The 20,647-nt window shown below is 41.6% G+C and overlaps 1 protein-coding gene across 1 annotated transcript in view; it reads right to left on the reverse strand.

The window, feature by feature from the left end:
* Window positions 1-3,675: 3,675 nt before the first annotated feature.
* LOC110537668 (unconventional myosin-VIIa) overlaps window positions 3,676-20,647 on the reverse strand; it is an 81,809-nt gene continuing 64,837 nt past the window's right edge. The window contains exons 37-49 of the mRNA XM_036937636.1: window positions 20,295-20,419; window positions 20,053-20,210; window positions 16,635-16,788; window positions 16,322-16,477; window positions 15,813-15,918; window positions 15,497-15,610; window positions 14,525-14,612; window positions 13,397-13,503; window positions 10,612-10,797; window positions 5,907-6,023; window positions 5,368-5,451; window positions 5,100-5,219; window positions 3,676-4,160 (exon numbers count right to left, since the gene is read on the reverse strand). Of these exons, the coding sequence (XP_036793531.1) occupies window positions 4,068-4,160; window positions 5,100-5,219; window positions 5,368-5,451; window positions 5,907-6,023; window positions 10,612-10,797; window positions 13,397-13,503; window positions 14,525-14,612; window positions 15,497-15,610; window positions 15,813-15,918; window positions 16,322-16,477; window positions 16,635-16,788; window positions 20,053-20,210; window positions 20,295-20,419 (1,608 nt within the window). The 3' untranslated portion in view covers window positions 3,676-4,067. The remainder of the gene's footprint in view (window positions 4,161-5,099; window positions 5,220-5,367; window positions 5,452-5,906; window positions 6,024-10,611; window positions 10,798-13,396; window positions 13,504-14,524; window positions 14,613-15,496; window positions 15,611-15,812; window positions 15,919-16,321; window positions 16,478-16,634; window positions 16,789-20,052; window positions 20,211-20,294; window positions 20,420-20,647) is intronic.

Below are 20,647 nucleotides of genomic sequence, written 5' to 3' on the forward strand. Positions count from 1 at the left end.
CCGACCATCACCCAAAATGAATGTTGTCTTAGGATTTTTGCCATGGGGCAGAGAGATAAATTCGCAATTGTATAGCTAATCTCAAGCTATTTTACACATTTTGCCATGAGGCTGAGAGAAAATGTTGCTGTTGTTGATATAGGGGATTCTTGGATTCTTGAAAGACTGGAGTTGGAGTTGACAATAGATACTCAAAACAGACATATTTTTGCCTCTAAAACCAAAAGTTCAATCCAAATATTTGTAAAATATGAAAAAGAATTCATTTGAAAATCCTTCCCAAAAACATAACTTTGCAGACCATGTAGTGCAACAAGACCATGTTTTTTTTGCACTACATGTAATGAGAACATGAGTAAGGGGACATGAATAAGGGGACCTTATGGTGTAGTTGACCCTGCTCATTCCTGAATCTCCTGGACTCCTGAGTTCACCAAATCTCCGGACACATCTTCTGGTAATCACAGGTTTGAGAGAAATACTCTTTAAAGTTACAGAGGGCTATTGCAAGAAACTACATAAGAAAATGTATCAGTTAATATCCATTATTGCCTGTTTTTAGAATTGTAAATCTTTTTGGGGAGTTTTGAAATTAGGATCCTTTGCTCCGTACAAGGGCATAGAGCCATTGTATTGAAAGTATTTCGAAAATTCTAAAACAAATCTTTTTGGCTCAAATAATGCAACAAAATCAAATATTAAAAAAAATAAGTTTCCCTGCTGGGCAAGGATAGTCCCGACTGTCAGCAATCCCTGAGCTAATTTCCTGATATTCTACACATTTTGCCATGAGGCTGAGAAAGAATTTAGCCATTTTAAAGCTACACTGAACAAAAATACAAATGCAACTTGTAGTGTGTTGGTCCCATGTTTCATGAGCTGAAATAAAAAAATCCCAGATATTAACCACACACAAAAAGCTTATTTTTGTCTGTAATAAAGCCCTTTTGTGGAAAAAACTAATTCTGATTGGCTGGGCCTGACTGCCAAATGGGTGGGCCTATGCCCTCCCAGGTCCACCCATGGATGCACCCCTGCCCAGTCATGTGAAATCCATTGATTAGGGACTAATAATTCATTTCAATTGATGGATTTCCTAATTCTGTATGAACTGTAACTCAGGAAAAGCTTTGAAATGCTTTAACGCATGTTGCGTTAATATTTTTGTTCAGTATAATTCAAAAACAAATTTTTATGGCTTATGACGTATGCGCGGGAGTGTGTGCGATGCCTGTGGGGGTGACATCCTGCTTACAGACATCAACACTAACATAACTTTAATATGCCAAAACTGGCAGTCTTGACACATTTCTGTTGTTGACATCTGTATGTATATGATACTGTATTTTGTCATTTACCGGCGTTCACCTTCAATACTTAAAAATCATTGACTGCTCCACAATTATAAAAAGCAGAGTCATATGATACAGAATTTATTTACAGAATAAAAATTTGCTTCAATAATTAATTAGGCAAACAGCTAAATCTGTGCTCGTTAGAAATATCACACGATTAAATAAGGTTTTTACAGTGATGTGGTATACACAGTGTATGCAAAGTCCTAGAGACAGCTAATGTCCAGAGGTCAATCTGACTGTACTCATCAAATGTACTTCATCAGTATATGAAGTGTACTAATAACACTGATTACTGTAGGTATGAATAGATATTGAAAGAAACTATTTAGCCTGCCTATGACAATAAGGGAAAATTTTGAATTAATCTCTAAACCAAAATAGAATAGCGATTATAGTATATATAGTATGGACAAGCCTTAGTTGTAATCTCAAAATTGGACTTAGACATTTTATAAACAAAGCTCCTGATTAGTTGCCATGTTACAAGTTGTAATTTAATTGTTGGTTGTGCATTTGAGTATAGGTCAATTAAAGGCAATTTGGTGACTGTTAATTAAGACAGGACCCAAGATATAAAACAACATCATCGGACAATCAGCCAAAACATTGTCATGGCCAAAACGTCAATCGTCACAATTCCCACTGACAATACAAAAAGAGAATTCTAGTCACAACGCCGCTGTCTTGCCTCCATCCCCTTAACCAACGATCCATGTACATTTCTTTAACACAAGTGCGTGGAGATGCATTACAGTGCCTTGCGAAAGTATTCGGCCCCCTTGAACTTTGCGACCTTTTGCTACATTTCAGGCTTCAAACATAAAGATATAAAACTGTATTTTTTTGTGAAGAATCAACAACAAGTGGGACACAATCATGAAGTGGAACGACATTTATTGGATATTTCAAACTTTTTTAACAAATCAAAAACTGAAAAATTGGGCGTGCAAAATTATTCAGCCCCTTTACTTTCAGTGCAGCAAACTCTCTCCAGAAGTTCATTGAGGATCTCTGAATGATCCAATGTTGACCTAAATGACTAATGATGATAAATACAATCCACCTGTGTGTAATCAAGTCTCCGTATCAATGCACCTGCACTGTGATAGTCTCAGAGGTCCGTTAAAAGCGCAGAGAGCATCATGAAGAACAAGGAACACACCAGGCAGGTCCGAGATACTGTTGTGAAGAAGTTTAAAGCCGGATTTGGATACAAAAAGATTTCCCAAGCTTTAAACATCCCAAGGAGCACTGTGCAAGCGATAATATTGAAATGGAAGGAGTATCAGACCACTGCAAATCTACCAAGACCTGGCCGTCCTTCTAAACTTTCAGCTCATACAAGGAGAAGACTGATCAGAGATGCAGCCAAGAGGCCCATGATCACTCTGGATGAACTGCAGAGATCTACAGCTGAGGTGGGAGACTCTGTCCATAGGACAACAATCAGTCGTATATTGCACAAATCTGGCCTTTATGGAAGAGTGGCAAGAAGAAAGCCATTTCTTAAAGATATCCATAAAAAGTGTTGTTTAAAGTTTGCCACAAGCCACCTGGGAGACACACCAAACATGTGGAAGAAGGTGCTCTGGTCAGATGAAATCAAAATTGAACTTTTTGGCAACAATGCAAAACGTTATGTTTGGCGTAAAAGCAACACAGCTCATCACCCTGAACACACCATCCCCACTGTCAAACATGGTGGTGGCAGCATCATGGTTTGGGCCTGCTTTTCTTCAGCAGGGACAGGGAAGATGGTTAAAATTGATGGGAAGATGGATGGAGCCAAATACAGGACCATTCTGGAAGAAAACCTGATGGAGTCTGCAAAAGACCTGAGACTGGGACGGAGATTTGTCTTCCAACAAGACAATGATCCAAAACATAAAGCAAAATCTACAATGGAATGGTTCAAAAATAAACATATCCAGGTGTTAGAATGGTCAAGTCAAAGTCCAGACCTGAATCAAATCGAGAATCTGTGGAAAGAACTGAAAACTGCTGTTCACAAATGCTCTCCATCCAACCTCACTGAGCTCGAGCTGTTTTGCAAGGAGGAATGGGAAAAAATTTCAGTCTCTCGATGTGCAAAACTGATAGAGACATACCCCAAGCGACTTACAGCTGTAATCGCAGCAAAAGGTGGCGCTACAAAGTATTAACTTAAGGGGGCTGAATAATTTTGCACGCCCAATTTTTCAGTTTTTGATTTGTTAAAAAAGTTTGAAATATCCAATAAATGTCGTTCCACTTCATGATTGTGTCCCACTTGTTGTTGATTCTTCACAAAAAAATACAGTTTTATATCTTTATGTTTGAAGCCTGTGGCAAAAGGTCGCAAAGTTCAAGTGGGCCAAATACTTTCGCAAGGCACTGTATATTCATTCAATGTCTCAGACATTGCATTCAGACGACGTAGCAACATTGTGCCTGTAGTCCTGAGATGAGCAGTATCAGTAGAACAGACTCGTAGACCAGAGATTCCCAAGCTTTTGCACTTCCCACTCTCTTTCATCCACAATATTTGGGAGAAAATCAGTCAAGTGAATCTATGTGTGTATGTGTGTGTGTGCATGTCATTGATTTGACATGTTATGGCGGAAAGGTTGTACTGTATGTATCCCTCTCTGTTTTAATGAGACATGTGTAATAGATCTGAGAGCCCCCGAAGCCTACTACGGTCAACAGCGGGATCAATCACTTTACAGCTCACTTGATGTTTCCACGGGAACCGCGCTGTTTGGTCATGGTGGTCAGCATCTGGCTGATGTAAGAGGTCAGGAGGTCGTCCATCTTGTAGCCCTGTGGTCACACAGACAAACAAGGTCAAAGGTACATTCATGTTTTTCCATATTTCATGGTTGCCTATGAATCAGACCTGTGTTCAAATAGGTGTATCTGTAAAATACTATTGCATGCACTTGATTGAGCTTGCCTGGCGCAATGGAGCCAACAGAATAGTCTCAAAAGTGAAAACCTGGTCAACTGTCACTCCAAGCCGGCCTTATCAAACACTCAGCACTTAAACCCAGGTCTTCTATGCATTCATTATTTCAAGTTCCACAAAGCTACAGAACCTCAGATGTATACCATAAAAAGGCTTTTCTATCTGCATATAGGCCAATTTCAGGCTAAGACAATTACTATGATTTTTGGCCACATGACACCTACAGTCTAGTCAAGTGTGATTTAAATGAAACCCTATTTTTCACTTCAGCATCTTGAGAAGACTTTGGTTAATAGACGGGTTGGTTGTTTAGCAACAAAGCCGATTCGTGTGCAACTATGGGGCAAACAGATATAGACAGGTGTGTGCGCCTTTCCAAATCATGTCCAATCAATTGAATTTACCACAGGCGGACAAGTTGTCGAAACATCTCAAGGATAATCAATGGAAACAGGATGTACCTGAGCTCAGGTTCAAGTCTCATAGCAAAGGGCTACTAAATAAGCTATTTCTGTTTTTATTTATTTTTTATTTATTTTTTCGCTTTGTCAATATGGGTTATTGTGTGTAGATTGATGAGGTTAAAAAAGAATGTTATACATTTTAGAATAAGGCTGTAACATAAACTGTGGACAAAGTCAAGGGGTCTGAATACTTTCCGAAGGCACTGTTTGTGTAGAGGGTGAGGAATCTAAAATAGGCTAGCCCTAAATACTGTATACCAACACTGCCTGAGAGCCATTGACATCTCATGTCATGTCATATCGTGAGTGTTGAAATGTCCAGTAGCTCACCAGTGAGGTCTCACACAGCAGCTTGGTGCCTCGGACCATGTTGCCTATGGTGATGTGGAAGTAGGTGTTTCCACTACTCCAGTTAGAGATCTTGGTGAACGGGTGAGTCGTTAAGATGTCCTGTTCAGGTGGGAATTGGAGAAATACACGTTTAGAACACACACATACATAACTTCCATCACACACACACACACACACACACACACACACACACACACACACACACACACACACACACACACACACACACACACACACACACACACACCTTTGACTTGGGGTCGATCAGGCTGACACCATGTTTGTTTATTGCTATCAAGAGGGTCTCTGGGAAGTTTGGATCAGTGGTTTGCTGTTGAATAGGAGAACATCTGTTAAGTGGTATCTTATAAATCTATAACGAACAACTTGAGTTTGTGAACAATTTTTTTATTAATCATATAAATAAATACTGTGATTGAGGCAGACAATAGGTAAATGTACTGTATACACAGACAAAGATAATACATAAAGAAAACAACAATACATCAAAAGAAAGTAGCAAGGAATTCACAGCAACTCTCTGAGCAGGTCAATAGCAATAGTCCATGACCTGAGATAGAGTTGAGTTTTCTGACCATTGATCAAGAAAAGTTAGTTGAACATTGGAACAAAAACCTCCTAAAGTACCAAACAGCACTCAAATGCACACGGTAACTCTAATGCACTAAAGAATAACCCCACAAACAAAGATCATTCTGCCCCGGTTCTGCACAATAACCTGAATTCATAGAGAAATCTACACAGCATTCCTTTACACATCTTTACCTTGACTTCAAAGAAGGCGGAGCCAAATGTAGGCCACTTGAAGATGACTTTGAGGAATGACAGCTTGGCCTCCTCTCGAGTTTTCCCCGACTGCTTGTTGAACAACGCCAGTATAGACTGTGAGACAGAAAAACAAGCAGCAGAGTTTGCGACCAAATATGATTTAAACCCTGGTTTCTTATGCACTCCCACTGACCTAAAGCTTAGGCATTTATTTGAGAAGCTAGAGCAAGTCTTTAGGTCTCGGGCAAGGTTACTCTTCACGCAAGCATAGTTCACTAAACTACTAAATTAGCACAAAATCCTTGCTCAGACAATTTAATTAGCATGTTGTTTATATATTTTTGATGGCACAATGACTAGGACCATGGTCCCGATACAAAAATTAATTTGTTGCTGCAAACTTCCCGCAAGTAAATAGTGTGCAACAAAATCAAGTTTCAAGTTTTATTAGTCGTATGTACACCGTCCAACGAAATGCTTACTTGTAGGTTCCTTCGTGACAATGCAACAACAATAAGAAATAATACAAGACACGAATATGAACATAAAGTAAATGGCTCAGTAGAATAAAATAAACATTTTAAGCATATCTATAGTACAGAAAGGGACAATTGTAGTCCAATATTTACATGTGTTTTGGGGAAGGGGTATTGGGGGGCAAGTGTTTAAATTGTGCTATATTTAGCAATCATAATACGATTCTGGTAGCAGCAGTTGTGATGTGTGTGTGTGTGTGTGTGTGTGTGTGTGTGTGTGTGTGTGTGTGTGTGTGTGTGTGCGCATGTGTGCTAAAGTGACGAGAATCAGAGCAGGTGGTCAGTCCAGTTCAGTGTTCAGCAGTCTGATGATTGTAGATAGAAACTGTCTCGGAGCCTGTTGGTATCAGACCTCATGCTCCGATACCGGTGTGTGTAGGCTTCTTGATGATGTTGCAGGCTTTTCTCATGCACAGTTTTGAGTAGATGTTCTGGATGGGTGGGAGCATGATCCCAGTGATGTACTGGGCCGTCTTCACCACCCGCTGGAGGGCCTTGTTGGTTATCAGGCCTACAACCATGGTGTTGTCAGCAAATTTGATGCAGTTGTGGGGGAACAGGGAGTACAGCAGAGGGCTGAGGACACACCCCTGGGGGGTCCCTGTGTTAAGAGTCAGTGTGGAGGTGTTGTTGCCAATCCTCACAGCCAGTGGGCTGCCCGTCAGGAAGTCCAGGATCCAGTTGCAGAGAGTGGTGTCCAGATCAGGGCTCTGAGCTAGGTGTCGAGCTTGGAGGGAACAATAGTGCTGAATGCTGAACTGTAGTCAATGAACAGCATTCTCACATAAGTGTTCCTCTTGTCCAGATGTGTAATTGGCCGTGTGAATAGCGATGGTAATGGCATCTTCTGTGGATCTGTTAGAGCAGTAAGCAAATTGGAGTGTGCCTAGCATGCTGTCCTTGATGTGGGTCATGGCCAGCCTATCGAAGCACTATTTGATGACGGGGCGATATTAATTTTGTTTTTCTTGGACACTGGGACGATGGTGGTGTCCTTGAAGCAGGTGGGGACTACAGCCTGGGACAGGGACAGGTTGAAGATGTCCAAGAAGACGCCCGCCAGCTGGTCAGCAGACCCTCTTAGGACGAGGCCAGGAATGCTATCTGGGCTGGCAGCTTCATGACTGTTCACTGTTTTGAGAGTTCCTCACGTCAGCCTCGGAGAGTGAAAGCACCTGGTCCGGAGCAGCGAGAGTCTTCCCCCAATGGCTCGGTATTGTCTGCCTCCAAACGAGCATAGAATGTATTAAGCTCGTCTGGGAGCTATAAATAGTGCCAGAAGTTTGCAAATGTTTGCCATCAGTGGTGAATCTGCCGCAATAATAATACTTATTGCCAGTAGTGGCAAACAGTTCGCCAGACTCCAGCAAAAATCTGATTTTTTTCTCTCACTACTTTCATTTATCTGCATGGCCAGTCCTTATATTTTGCCTCATAATGAAGTGTTTTACCATTTTCTTTTCAGGACAACCAGGGCTAAAAGCAGAACACAAAAAAAGTATGTTCACCAAGCAAAAATCTGATAAAAAATAATTCAGTAAGTACAGAAATTGTTTGCTCAGCGGGAAATTATTATCCAACTAGTTAGTGACAACCGTGTAGTTTGTGACAGAAACAATGTGAGCTTATTAGAGTATTATAGACACTATGTCCTGGGATTTCCTGCGATCTTCTATGTAGAAGAACTCCTTACCTTCTATCTACTCATGTGTGGCTTATGAGCGTCACAGAGCAAAACAGCATTACATGTTCGTGAGAGTCTCAGCTTTTCATAGATGAGCTCAAACCGTTCAGACTTTACAGACGTTTCTGTGAGAAGAACTGGCTCCGGACCCCTTCGGGATCCACCCTCACAAACACCACTCTAGCTCAGGCACACAATGTTTAAAATGGGTTAGAAGTCCAAATCGTGGAGATGAGTCAACATCCCTATAGTGTTCACATTTCTCTCATGTAAATGTCGTAACTACATAAAAATATTTTTTAAATATATTTATTTAGCATTCTGATGATTTCATGTTGTATTGGATTTATTTATATCTGTTAAGAAATTGAATACATGTTGTTTAGTGTATTTTCAAAATGTTGTATGTTGAGTTTTGTTTTCTCTGTGAGAAGCAAGTTAATTTAAAATGATGTGATTTGGTTTATGTAGATAAAACATTTCAACGTTTTTAATACATAAAGTAACCAAAAACTTGATCTAATTTCCATAATCAGTAGAATGTTTCCTAGAATTGTTTGCCAGAAGTTCACAAGTCACCGCATATTTGCCATAATAGTTTGCCACAAAACCAATTTGCATGTGGAAATTTGAGCTTGCTGCATATATGCGGCAAATTGGACAAATACAGTGCCTTGCGAAAGTATTCGGCCCCCTTGAACTTTGCGACCTTTTGCCACATTTCAGGCTTCAAACATAAAGATATAAAACTGTATTTTTTTGTGAAGAATCAACAACAAGTGGGACACAATCATGAAGTGGAATGACATTTATTGGATATTTCAAACTTTTTTAACAAATCAAAAACTGAAAAATTGGGTGTGCAAAATTATTCAGCCCCTTTACTTTCAGTGCAGCAAACTCTCTCCAGAAGTTCAGTGAGGATCTCTGAATGATCCAATGTTGACCTAAATGACTAATGATGATAAATACAATCCACCTGTGTGTAATCAAGTCTCCGTATAAATGCACCTGCACTGTGATAGTCTCAGAGGTCCGTCAAAAGTGCAGAGAGCATCATGAAGAACAAGGAACACACCAGGCAGGTCCGAGATACTGTTGTGAAGAAGTTTAAAGCCGGATTTGGATACAAAAAGATTTCCCAAGCTTTAAACATCCCAAGGAGCACTGTGCAAGCGATAATATTGAAATGGAAGGAGTATCAGACCACTGCAAATCTACCAAGACCTGGCCACCCCTCTAAACTTTCAGCTCATACAAGGAGAAGACTGATCAGAGATGCAGCCAAGAGGCCCATGATCACTCTGGATGAACTGCAGAGATCTACAGCTGAGGTGGGAGACTCTGTCCATAGGACAACAATCAGTCGTATATTGCACAAATCTGGCCTTTATGGAAGAGTGGCAAGAAGAAAGCCATTTCTTAAAGATATCCATAAAAAGTGTTGTTTAAAGTTTGCCACAAGCCACCTGGGAGACACACCAAACATGTGGAAGAAGGTGCTCTGGTCAGATGAAACCAAAATTGAACTTTTTGGCAACAATGCAAAACGTTATGTTTGGCGTAAAAGCAACACAGCTGACCACACCATCCCCACTGTCAAACATGGTGGTGGCAGCATCATGGTTTGGGCCTGCTTTTCTTCAACAGGGACAGGGAAGATGGTTAAAATTGATGGGAAGATGGGTGGAGCCAAATACAGGACCATTCTGGAAGAAAACCTGATGGAGTCTGCAAAAGACCTGAGACTGGGACGGAGATTTGTCTTCCAACAAGACAATGATCCAAAACATAAAGCAAAATCTACAATGGAATGGTTCAAAAATAAACATATCCAGGTGTTAGAATGGCCAAGTCAAAGTCCAGACCTGAATCCAATCGAGAATATGTGGAAAGAACTGAAAACTGCTGTTCACAAATGCTCTCCATCCAACCTCACTGAGCTCGAGCTGTTTTGCAAGGAGGAATGGGAAAACATTTCAGTCTCTCGATGTGCAAAACTGATAGAGACATACCCCAAGCGACTTACAGCTGTAATCGCAGCAAAAGGTGGCGCTACAAAGTATTAACTTAAGGGGGCTGAATAATTTTGCACGCCCAATTTTTCAGATTTTGATTTGTTAAAAAAGTTTGAAATATCCAATAAATGTCGTTCCACTTCATGATTGTGTCCCACTTGTTGTTGATTCTTCACAAAAAAATACAGTTTTATATGTTTATGTTTGAAGCCTGAAATGTGGCAAAAGGTCGCAAAGTTCAAGGGGGCCGAATACTTTCGCAAGGCACTGTATTTGCCACAACTGTTTGCCAGAAGCGGTACAGGTATTCACAAAGAATGGGATCTACATTCAGGGTCCCCCTCTTATTCTTTATGACCTAAAATGCAAAACTGATCCTAGATCAGCACTCGTATAGTTTTTCTCGGTCAGGTCACGCAGTCCAGATAAACTAGTCCTATAAGAATTCTGATTTTACAACTCACCCGTTTCCAGACCTCAGGCGAGAGGTGTCTAATCTGGTCCTGAGGGATCAGCTCCTTCAGCATCTTGGGAACGTTGGGAAACTGGGATTTGTCTTCCTCGAACTTCACCCTGTAGATCAGAGCTCCCAGCTGGAAAACCTCTTCTCGGGAACACTTGTGGTAACCACGGAGATATTTGGGAAGCTCCTGAAGAGAGAGCAGTGAGTAGGGTCAATACACTTAAACAAATATGCAGACAGTCAAGCACATATGAGCACACACACAGGAATGCTCTCATGCACTGTGGTGTAAAGTACTTATGTAAACATATTTTAAAGTACTAAGTCGTTTTTTAGGGGTATTTGTACTCTGATCTGGCAGACTCACTAAACACAAATGAGTGTTGGACTGTGCCCGTGGCTATCCGTAAATAAAAAATAAATTAAAAAATGATGCTGTCTGGTTGAAGGAATTTTACTTTTGATACTTAAAGGTGTTTTATGTCACACGATCTGTGACGACTTCAAGCATTAATTCATGAATTATGGACAACTCATGAACTACAGTGCCTTGCAAAAGTATTCATCCCCCTTGGCGTTTTTCCTATTTTGTTGCATTACAACCTGTAATTTAAAATTATTTTTATTTGGATTTCATGTAATGGACATACACAAAATAGTCCAAATTCGTGAAGTGAAATTTAAAAAATAACTTGTGTCAAAAAAGGTATGAAGCCCCTCAATAAGATCTGGTGCAACCAATTACCTTCAGAAGTCACATCATTAGTTAAATAAAGTCCACCTGTGTGCAATCTAAGTGTCACATGATCTGTCACATGATCTCAGTATATATATATATATACAAACACCTGTTCTGAGTCTGCAACACCACTAAGCAAGGGGCATCACCAAGCAAGCGGCACCATGAAGACCAAGGAGCTCTCCAAACAGGTCAGGTACAAAGTTGTGGAGAAGTATAGACCAGGGTTGGGTTATAAAAAAATATCCCAAACTTTAAACATCCCACAGAGCACCATTAAATACATTATTATAAAATGGAAAGAATATGGCACCACAACAAACCTGCCAAGAGAGGGCCACCCACCAAAACTCACAGACCAGGCAAGGAGGGCATTAACCAGAGAGGCAACAAAGAGACCAAAGATAACCCTGAAGAAGCTGCAAAGCTCCACAGCGGAGATTGGAGTATCTGTCCATAGGACCACTTTAAGCCACACACTCCACAGAGCTGGGCTTTACGGAAGAGAGACCAGAAAAAAAGCCATTGCTTAAAGAAAAAAAATAGCAAACACGTTTGGTGTTCGCCAAAAGGCATGTGGGAGACTCCCCAAACATATGGAAGAAGGTACTCTGGTCAGATGAGACTAACAATGAGAATTTTGGACATCAAGGAAAATGCTATGTCTGGCGCAAACCCAAAACCTCTCATCACCCTGAGAACACCATCCCCACAGTGAAGCATGGTGGTGGCAGCATAATGCTGTGGGGATGTTATTACATCGGCAGGGACTGGGAAACTGGACAGAATTGAAGGAATCATGGATGGCGCTAAATACAGGGACATTCTTGAGGTAAACCTGTTTCAGTCTCTCAGAGGTTTGAGACTGGGATGGAGGTTCACCTTCCAGCAGGACAACGGCCCTAAGCATACTGCTAAAGCAACACTTGAGCGGTTTAAGGGGAAACATTTAAATGTCTTGGAATGGCCATTTAAATATCTTGGAAAGCCCAGACCTCAATCCAATTGAGAATCTGTGGAACCAGCAGAACCCATCCAACTTGAAGGAGCTGGAGCAGTTTTGCCTTGAAGAATGGGCAAAACCCCAGTGGCTAGATGTGCCAAGCTTATAGAGACAACCCCCAAGAGACTTGCAGCTGTAATTGCTGCAAAAGGTGGCTCTACAAAGTATTGACTTTGGGAGGGGTGAATAGTTATGCACGCTCAAGTTTTCAGTTTTTTTGTCGTATTTATCTTCAAAGTGGCATGTTGTGGAAAACAAATTATACAACCCCCCCCCCCAAAAAAAATCTATTTAATTCCAGGTTGTAAGGCAACAAAATAGAAAAAATGCCAAGTGGGGTGAATACTTTCGCAAGCCACTGTAGGGAGTAAAACATGTTTTGATTGAAGTTATGTTTTATATTGAATGTAGGCTACCTGTTCTGCATGTGTTCATGTGTTCATATTGTGTAGAACTACCTTGGCTGAGAGGGTATGCTATTGGCAGAACTACCCACTTTTTTTGAAAAAATGCATTGAGATTAAATGGGAGCGTTACTTTTTTTTACTGTGACCGCCAATCAGAGTTTACCCACCTTTTTATTTTACTACTAGGCCTACATCACTGGACTATTTGAAGTTCATGGCAATACACATAGCCTAGTCTAGTAAGTTGACCGTGTGTGGAAGGGTGACCATCCCACTTTTCCTGGGACAGTTTCAGCCCCATTTCAAGTGTTCCGACTTTCCATGTTTCAAAAAAGGTCAATTTGTCAGCAAGACCATCAATGAATCTAGGCCTAATCATTGGCAATCCCTGAATGTCATTAGGCACACTTTCTGGTGTTTTGTAACAGATGTATATTTACATTCATCAAATGGCACGAGTATACATGAAGTTTGGATGCTGGAATTATTTTGGAGTGGATAAACAACTTTTTTTGAAGTGATTTGTTTGACAATCAGATGAAAATATCCTGACTGGTTGTGTTCATGCCACATTAAAATATTATTTATTTATTTAGACCAATTAAATGACTCTACACACACACACACACACACACACCTGGTAGTAGTGAAAGATGGAGTCGGCCATGGAGTCTTTCCCTGGCATGGTATTGGTCCACAGTTTCTTCATGAAGAACACCTGATAGCTCAGTGAAGGCACTATACCTACAGATGGACGAGAGAGAGAGATTCAGGACATACTTCTCATTTTAATACTACATAGATGGCAAGTTCCCAAACCCAGAAAGGAGAGCCGCACACTCTAGGAGCTAGAGGGTAGGGTATGATGAAGACAGCTTGACTGTCGAAACGTTGGAAATGACATTTTTGCATCTGAGCTCCTAGAGTGTGCGGCTCTCCTTTATTTTCAAGTTTTCTACTCCGCTAGCCAGCACCTCGCCTAAATAGGTGTGCGTTTCTTTTTCTTCTAGAAAGTTCCCAAACCCAAGCTTAACCTTCACCTAGCATTAACCCTTGCCACAACGTGTTGACATGACACACCATGTTTGATGATATGTTTACGTGGCCCAACCCTGAAGGCCGCACTGGGTGCTGAAAGTTGGATCATCAATTCATCCTTAGGATTAATAGGATGGTTGACTTTCTGTCTTTCTTTCTTGTGGACCAAGCAAATGTCAGATGCCTACAGGAAGGTTGAAAGGAAGCTTCTTTGAGGCTTTAGAGAACTCATATTTTGATCAGAGTGACACATATCTGAGATTAAATATGGTTGTTTCTCTAAGAAAATACCCCAAACATCTTGTTGTTATTGAATAAAGCACATTTTTGTCTTGGAGATTTAAAGATGATTAAAGAACAGATCTAATCATGGATAAAACATTTTTTTACCTTTACTTAACTAGGCAAGTCAGTTAAGAACAAATTCTTATTTTCAAGGAACAGTGGGTTAACTGCCTTGTTCAGGGGCAGAACAACAGATTTGTACCTTGTCAGCTAGGGGATTTGAACTTGCTGCCTTTCGGTTACTAGTTCAACACTAACACTCTAACCACTAGGCTACGCTCTAACCACTAGGCTACGCTCTAACCACTAGGCTACGCTCTAACCACTAGGCTACGCTCTAACCACTAGGCTACGCTCTAACCACTAGGCTACGCTCTAACCACTAGGCTACGCTACCTTTCTACTGAATCTAGGGCCCTCTACAGTCAAGACATGTCTTTACCGTCCTTTGCGGGTCTAGCTTTTTTGATCCAGTCGGTCAGATGCCTTACAAAGTCAAAGAAGAAATCCCCCTCAGGCACACTGATGACCTGGAAACAACCAGCAAAGGTCAAAGGTCAAACATAAATATTGATACAGTTTATCTAGAATTTGAATCACCCTCACATTCGGACAGTAGTGAAATCTTACAAAAATAAAATTGGTGTAAACTCCTAGTGGAGGTAGAGAGAGGTATAGAATCCTTCAAAACAGCCCTGTTTTGAATGATTAAGATCTGTGACTCATACTGTAATATACTGTATATAATTTGGATAAATATTATGAAATTATATATATTATTTGGGTGTATTTTTGTATGTTATAAGAACTCAGTCTTGTACTGATCCAGAGGGCAAACTTTTGCATGGGTCATAATGACGTAATTTTCTGGTTGTAAAGTTGTTCTCTAGTTGTGGAAACATTGGATTACAACCAGACATGACCAGATTGCAAACAGGAGAAGTCTTTTTTCATGAAGTCATCAAGAAGTCAGGGAAAGATGTAATATGTTGGTTGTTATCTGGTCATATAAACAGATTACAACAAGTTAAATACGTCATGTTTAAAAAACATCATTTTACAACCAGTATACAACCTGACCACAAAGTTTTTAAAAAACACGTCCTAATGACGTCATTGCAACCAGTTTTTATCAGTAAAAGGGGAAACAGCCGCACTGTTCACCCCAGCGCCTTTTTTTATTATTTTAGTTTTGTTGATGAAATGGAGGAGAGGCGCATCCAGCATCATTGTAAAAAAAAGTCCCAGTACATATTCTGCTGTTTTATCACACCTGCAATGATGTCCGAGGGAGAAAAAAAACGGTGTTCTTTGTTTGAAGTAGTTTCTGTGTTGTTGTAATATCACAAATGGACGTGGCAGTTTCACCACTGTGGATTTCAGATGTAATATCGGTCGTATACTAGTAGTGTACCTTGTCAGTGATCTTGACAAACAGGCTGAAGCCCTCAGAAGACTTGAGGAGCAGTCTGCCTGAGATGTTCAGAGAGAACTCTTTGGCCTTGGTGCTCGACTCCACCTTGAAAGCCTGTAAAAAAAAGCTACATTTACACTATTTGCAATAAAATTGACCACACAATACGTTCCAGGTTAGAATAAGTCAGCATGTGTGCTGTATTTGTCTCTGTTACCCAGCAAACACACAACATTGTCTCAATGTTGACTTCATGTTTTGGGCTTCATTGTGCCATTGCGACTTTGTAACAACATTGATGAGGTTGACCTCTCACCTCATCTGTGTTATCGGGGAAGAACACTTTGTGAAAGATCTGCGTGGTCTTGTGCTGGATGGCCTCCACCTCCACCAGGTGAGGCGGGTACTTCCTGGATCCATTACTGTATTAGTAAAGAGAGAGCATTATGGGTACAGAGCAGTATGGGTACTGTAGTACATCATGATACAATTACTGTTGGACTGTTAGTTCACCCAGAGGAAGACAATAGAGACAAAGGAAGGAATATGAGTAAGATGGCATGGATCTTAAGTGGCTCTCGAGTTAAGAGCCGAATCCTTACTTGAGATCCACACACATAACTCAAATGTTTTTGTAAATCTTGCATGGATCTCAAATTAGGATTTGTCCCTTGCGTAAATACATCAGTCTTTTTCTCCTCTGTTTACATAGCTGAGAAACTCAATTAAATAAAATGATACTTTTGCCAAAATGGTTGAGCCTGTAATGTGTGTATATGTCAAAACACTTAAAGCAAATATACTTTACAAGCGGGTAAGATATACCGTAAGGCCTTCTGGAGTCTCTGCATGCAGTCGGGGGCGAGGTGGTGGTGCTTCTTAGCCTGGAGGAACTTCTGGACGTGGGGTAGCAGAATGTTACTGGGGGGGAACAGACCTGTACAAAGCCACAGCAGCTCCCAGCCCTTCTCCTCACTGTACCTGCACACCCACCCACACACACACACACAGGCAGGCAGACAAACACATGCAGGCAGGCAGACACGCCACAGCCACATACGCACCATGGTCAATCCCCATATGACCACAACATCCCTGAGAGAGTACATGTGTGTGTAGACTGCACAGTCAGACATACTTGATGTGGTTCTCTGTGATCTGTTTGAGGATCTGACAGTAGATCTCGTCTTTGAGTGGCTCTGCCTTCAGCGCTCCCTCAAAGATCTGGTCGGTCAGCTCGTTGACCGAACGTGCTCGCTTGGACGGGTAGTCACCCATATACTTCATCAGGGGTGCAGGGGAGCGGTCAAGGACCATGACAAAACATTGACCACAAGGCCACACACGCTAAACACAGACATAAAACCATGATGCATTACTACAAGCTTGGCACACCTGTATTTGAGAAGTTTCTCCCATTCTTCTCTGCAGATACTCTCAAGCTCTGTCAGGTTGGATGGGGAGTGATGCTTTACAGCTATTTTAAGGTCTCTCCAGAGTTGTTCGATCTGGTTCAAGTCTGGGAACTGGCTGGGCGACTCAAGGACATTCAGAGTCTTGTCCCGATGTCACTCCTGCGCTGTCTTGGCTGTGTGCTTTGGGTCGTTGTCCTGTTGGAAGGTGAACCTTCGCCCCAGTCTGATGTCCTGAGTGCTCTGGAGCTGGTTTTCATCAAGGATCTCTCTGTACTTTGCTCTGTTCATCTGTGCCTCCATCCTGAATAGTCTCCCAGTCCCTGCCACTGAAAAACATCCCCTTAGCATGGTGCTGCCACCACCATGTTTCACTGCAGGGATGGTGCCAAGCTTCCTCCAGACGTGAAGCTTGGCTATTCAGGACGAAAAGTTCAATCTTGGTTTAATCATACCAGAGAATCTTGTTTAGGTAACTTTTGGCAAACTCCAAGCAGGCTGTCATATGCCTTTTACTGAGGAATGGCCTCGACACAATCCTGTCTCAGAGCTCTATAGACAATTCCATCGATGTCAAGGCTGGGTTTTTCTCTGACATGCACTATCAACTGTGGGACCTTGTATAGACAGGTATGTGCCTTTCCAAATAATATACAATCAATTAAATTCACCACAGAAGGACTCTGTATAGAAACATCTCAAGGATGATCAATGAAAACAGGATGCACCTGAGCTAAATTTCGAGTCTCGTGGCAAAGTGTCTGAATACTTATGTAAATAAGGTACCTCTGTTTTAAATGTCAAAACACTTGTTTTTGCTTTGTCATTATGGGGTATTTTGTATAGATTGCTGAGGATTTTTATTTATTTAATCCATTTTAGAATAAGGCTGTAACGTAAAGAAATGTGGAAAAAGTTAAGGGGTCAGAATACTTTCCGAAGGCACTGTACATAATTTATTTTACCTTTTATTTAACTAGGCAGGTCTGTTAAGAACAAATTCTTATTTTCAATGACGGCCTAGGAACAGTGGGTTAACTGCCTTGTTCATGGGCAGAACGACAGATTTTTACCTTATCAGCTCAGGGATTCGATCTTGCAACCTTTCGGTTACTAGTCCAACGCTCTAACCACTAGGCTACCTGCTACCATGACCTGTTGAGGTTTGCATCACATTTAAAGGGATAGTTCACCCAAATTACAGATTGGTTTCATTACCCAGTAGGCAGTCTATGGGCAAGGTTAGATAGCTGGCCATTGTCTCCAAATGCTAACGGTTTAGCATCCAAAAATCAATGCACGTCAATATGTTAAACGTAATGTAACCCCTCTTCAAAGGGTGAGACACTCTAGACCCAAACTGCTATAGACCTATATCCATCCTGCCCTGCCTTTCTAAAATCTTCGAAAGCCAAGTTAACAAACAGATCACCGACCATTTCGAATCCCACCGTACCTTCTCCACTATGCAATCTGGTTTCCGAGCTGGTCATGGCTGCACCTCAGCCAGGCTCAAAGTCCTAAACTATATCATAACCACCATCGATAAAAGACAGTACTGTGCAGCCGTCATCATCGACTTGGCCAAAGCTTTCGACTGTGTCAATCACCGCATTCTTATCGACAGACTCAAATGACTGCCTCGCCTGGTTCACCAACTATTTCTCAGATAGAATTCAGTGTGTCAAATTGGAGGGCCTGTTGTCCGGACCTCTGGCAGCCTCTATGGGGGTGCCACAGGGTTCAATTCTCGGGCTGACTCTTTTCTCTGTATATATCAATGATGTCGCTCTTACTGCTGGTGATTCTCTGATCCACCTCTACACAGACGACACCATTCTGTATACTTCTGGCCCTTCTTTGGACACTGTTAACAAACCTCCAAACGAGCGTCAATGCCATACAACTCTCCTTCCGTGGCCTCTAACTGCTTTTAAATGCTAGTAAAACTAAATGCATGCTGTGTAACCAATTATTGCCCGCACTCGCCCGCCCGACTAGCATCACTACTCTTGACGGTTCTGACCTAGAATATGTGGACAACTACAAATACCTAAGTGTCTGGTTAGACTGTAAACTCTACTTGCAGACTAACATTAAGCATCTCCAATCCAAAATTAAATCTCGAATTGGCTACCTATTTCGCAACAAAGCCTTCTTCACTCATGTTGCCAAACATACCCTCGTAAAACTGACTATCCTACTGATCCTTGACTTCAGCGATGTCATTTACAAAATAGCCTTCAACACTCTACTCAGCAAACTGGTTGTAGTCTATCATAGTGCCATCCGTTTTGTCACCAAAGCCCCATATACTACCCACCACTGCAACCTGTATGCTCTCGTTGACTGGCCCTCACTACATATTCGTCGCCAAACCCGCTGGCTTCAGGTCATCTATAAGTCTTTGCTCGATAAAGCGCCGCCTTATCTCAGCTCACTGGTCACCATAGCAACACCCACCCGTAGCACGGGCTCCTGCAGGTATATTTCACAGGTCATCCCCAAATCCAACACCTCCTTTGGCCGCCTTTCCTTCCAGTTCTCTGCTGCCAATGACTGGAACGAAAAGCAAAAATCACTGGAGCTGGAGTCTTATATCTCCCTCTCCAACTTTAAGCATCAGCTGTCAGAGCAGCTTACTGATCACTGTACCTGTACACAGCCAATCTGTAAATAGCACACCCAACTACCTCATCCCCATATTGTTGTTTATCCTCTTGCTCTTTTGGACCCCAGTATCTCTACTTGCACATAATCCGCACATCTATCATTACAGTGTTAATGCTAAATTGTAATTATTTTGCCTCTATGGCCTATTTATTGCCTTACCTCCCTAATCTTCTACATTTGCACACACAGTACATAGATATCTCTACTGTGTTATTGACTGTATGTTTGTTTATGTGTAACTCTGTGTTGTTGTTTTTGTCGCACATCTTTGCTTTATCTTGGCCAGGTCACAGTTGTAAATGAGAACATGTTCTCAACTGGCCTACCTGGTTAAATAAAGGTGAAATAAAAAATAAAATAAACATGTATTTAAAATTGTTTGTGTAGCTCAATAAAGTTACTTTAAGATGATTTGTGTATGAAGTATAAAAAAGTATTCGATACACAATGGCTGCAAGGCAGTAAGGATATCAACGAAGGCCAGTTGAGCCTCCTGGGAGAGCTCTTCCTGGGCCAGCACCTTCTTTAGCAGAGGCTGTTTGAGGGGCTCCCTGGTGCAACACCACAGACGCTCCTTCCCCCGGCCCTTAGTGATCATCACCCTGCTCAGAGTGCTCTTAGGAGGGGGTCTAGAGGGGGGGAAGAGAAGAGTGAGTGTGTAAGAGGTGAGTGAGTGTGCATGTGCGTGTGAGTGTGCATGTGAGTGTGGCTACCTGAAGTAGTCGTAGGAGAACTCCTCTAGGGTGTAAGGCTTGACCTTGTCCTCACTCTCAGCCAGGGCCGTCTGGGACAGGTTGATGGACTCTCTTCTCTGGTCTGGAGTCATAGTTACCAGAGCCTAGCAAAGAGAGAGAGGGGGGAGAGAGATGCAGAGGGAAGGGAGCAAAAGAGAGAGGAAGAGTGAGATGGAGAAAAAAGGGACGAGAATGGAGAGGAGAGGGAGCAGAAGAAAGAGAGAGATGGAGAGGGAAGGGAGCAGAGAGGAAAAGAGAGAGAAAGAAAAACTTCAGTAAAAGAGAAACTACAGAATAGGAGCTGTAAAGGCAGTATGGAGCTTGGCAATTCC

This window comes from Oncorhynchus mykiss, chromosome 12 (genome assembly GCF_013265735.2).
Source record: "Oncorhynchus mykiss isolate Arlee chromosome 12, USDA_OmykA_1.1, whole genome shotgun sequence".
Taxonomy (NCBI): domain Eukaryota; kingdom Metazoa; phylum Chordata; class Actinopteri; order Salmoniformes; family Salmonidae; genus Oncorhynchus; species Oncorhynchus mykiss.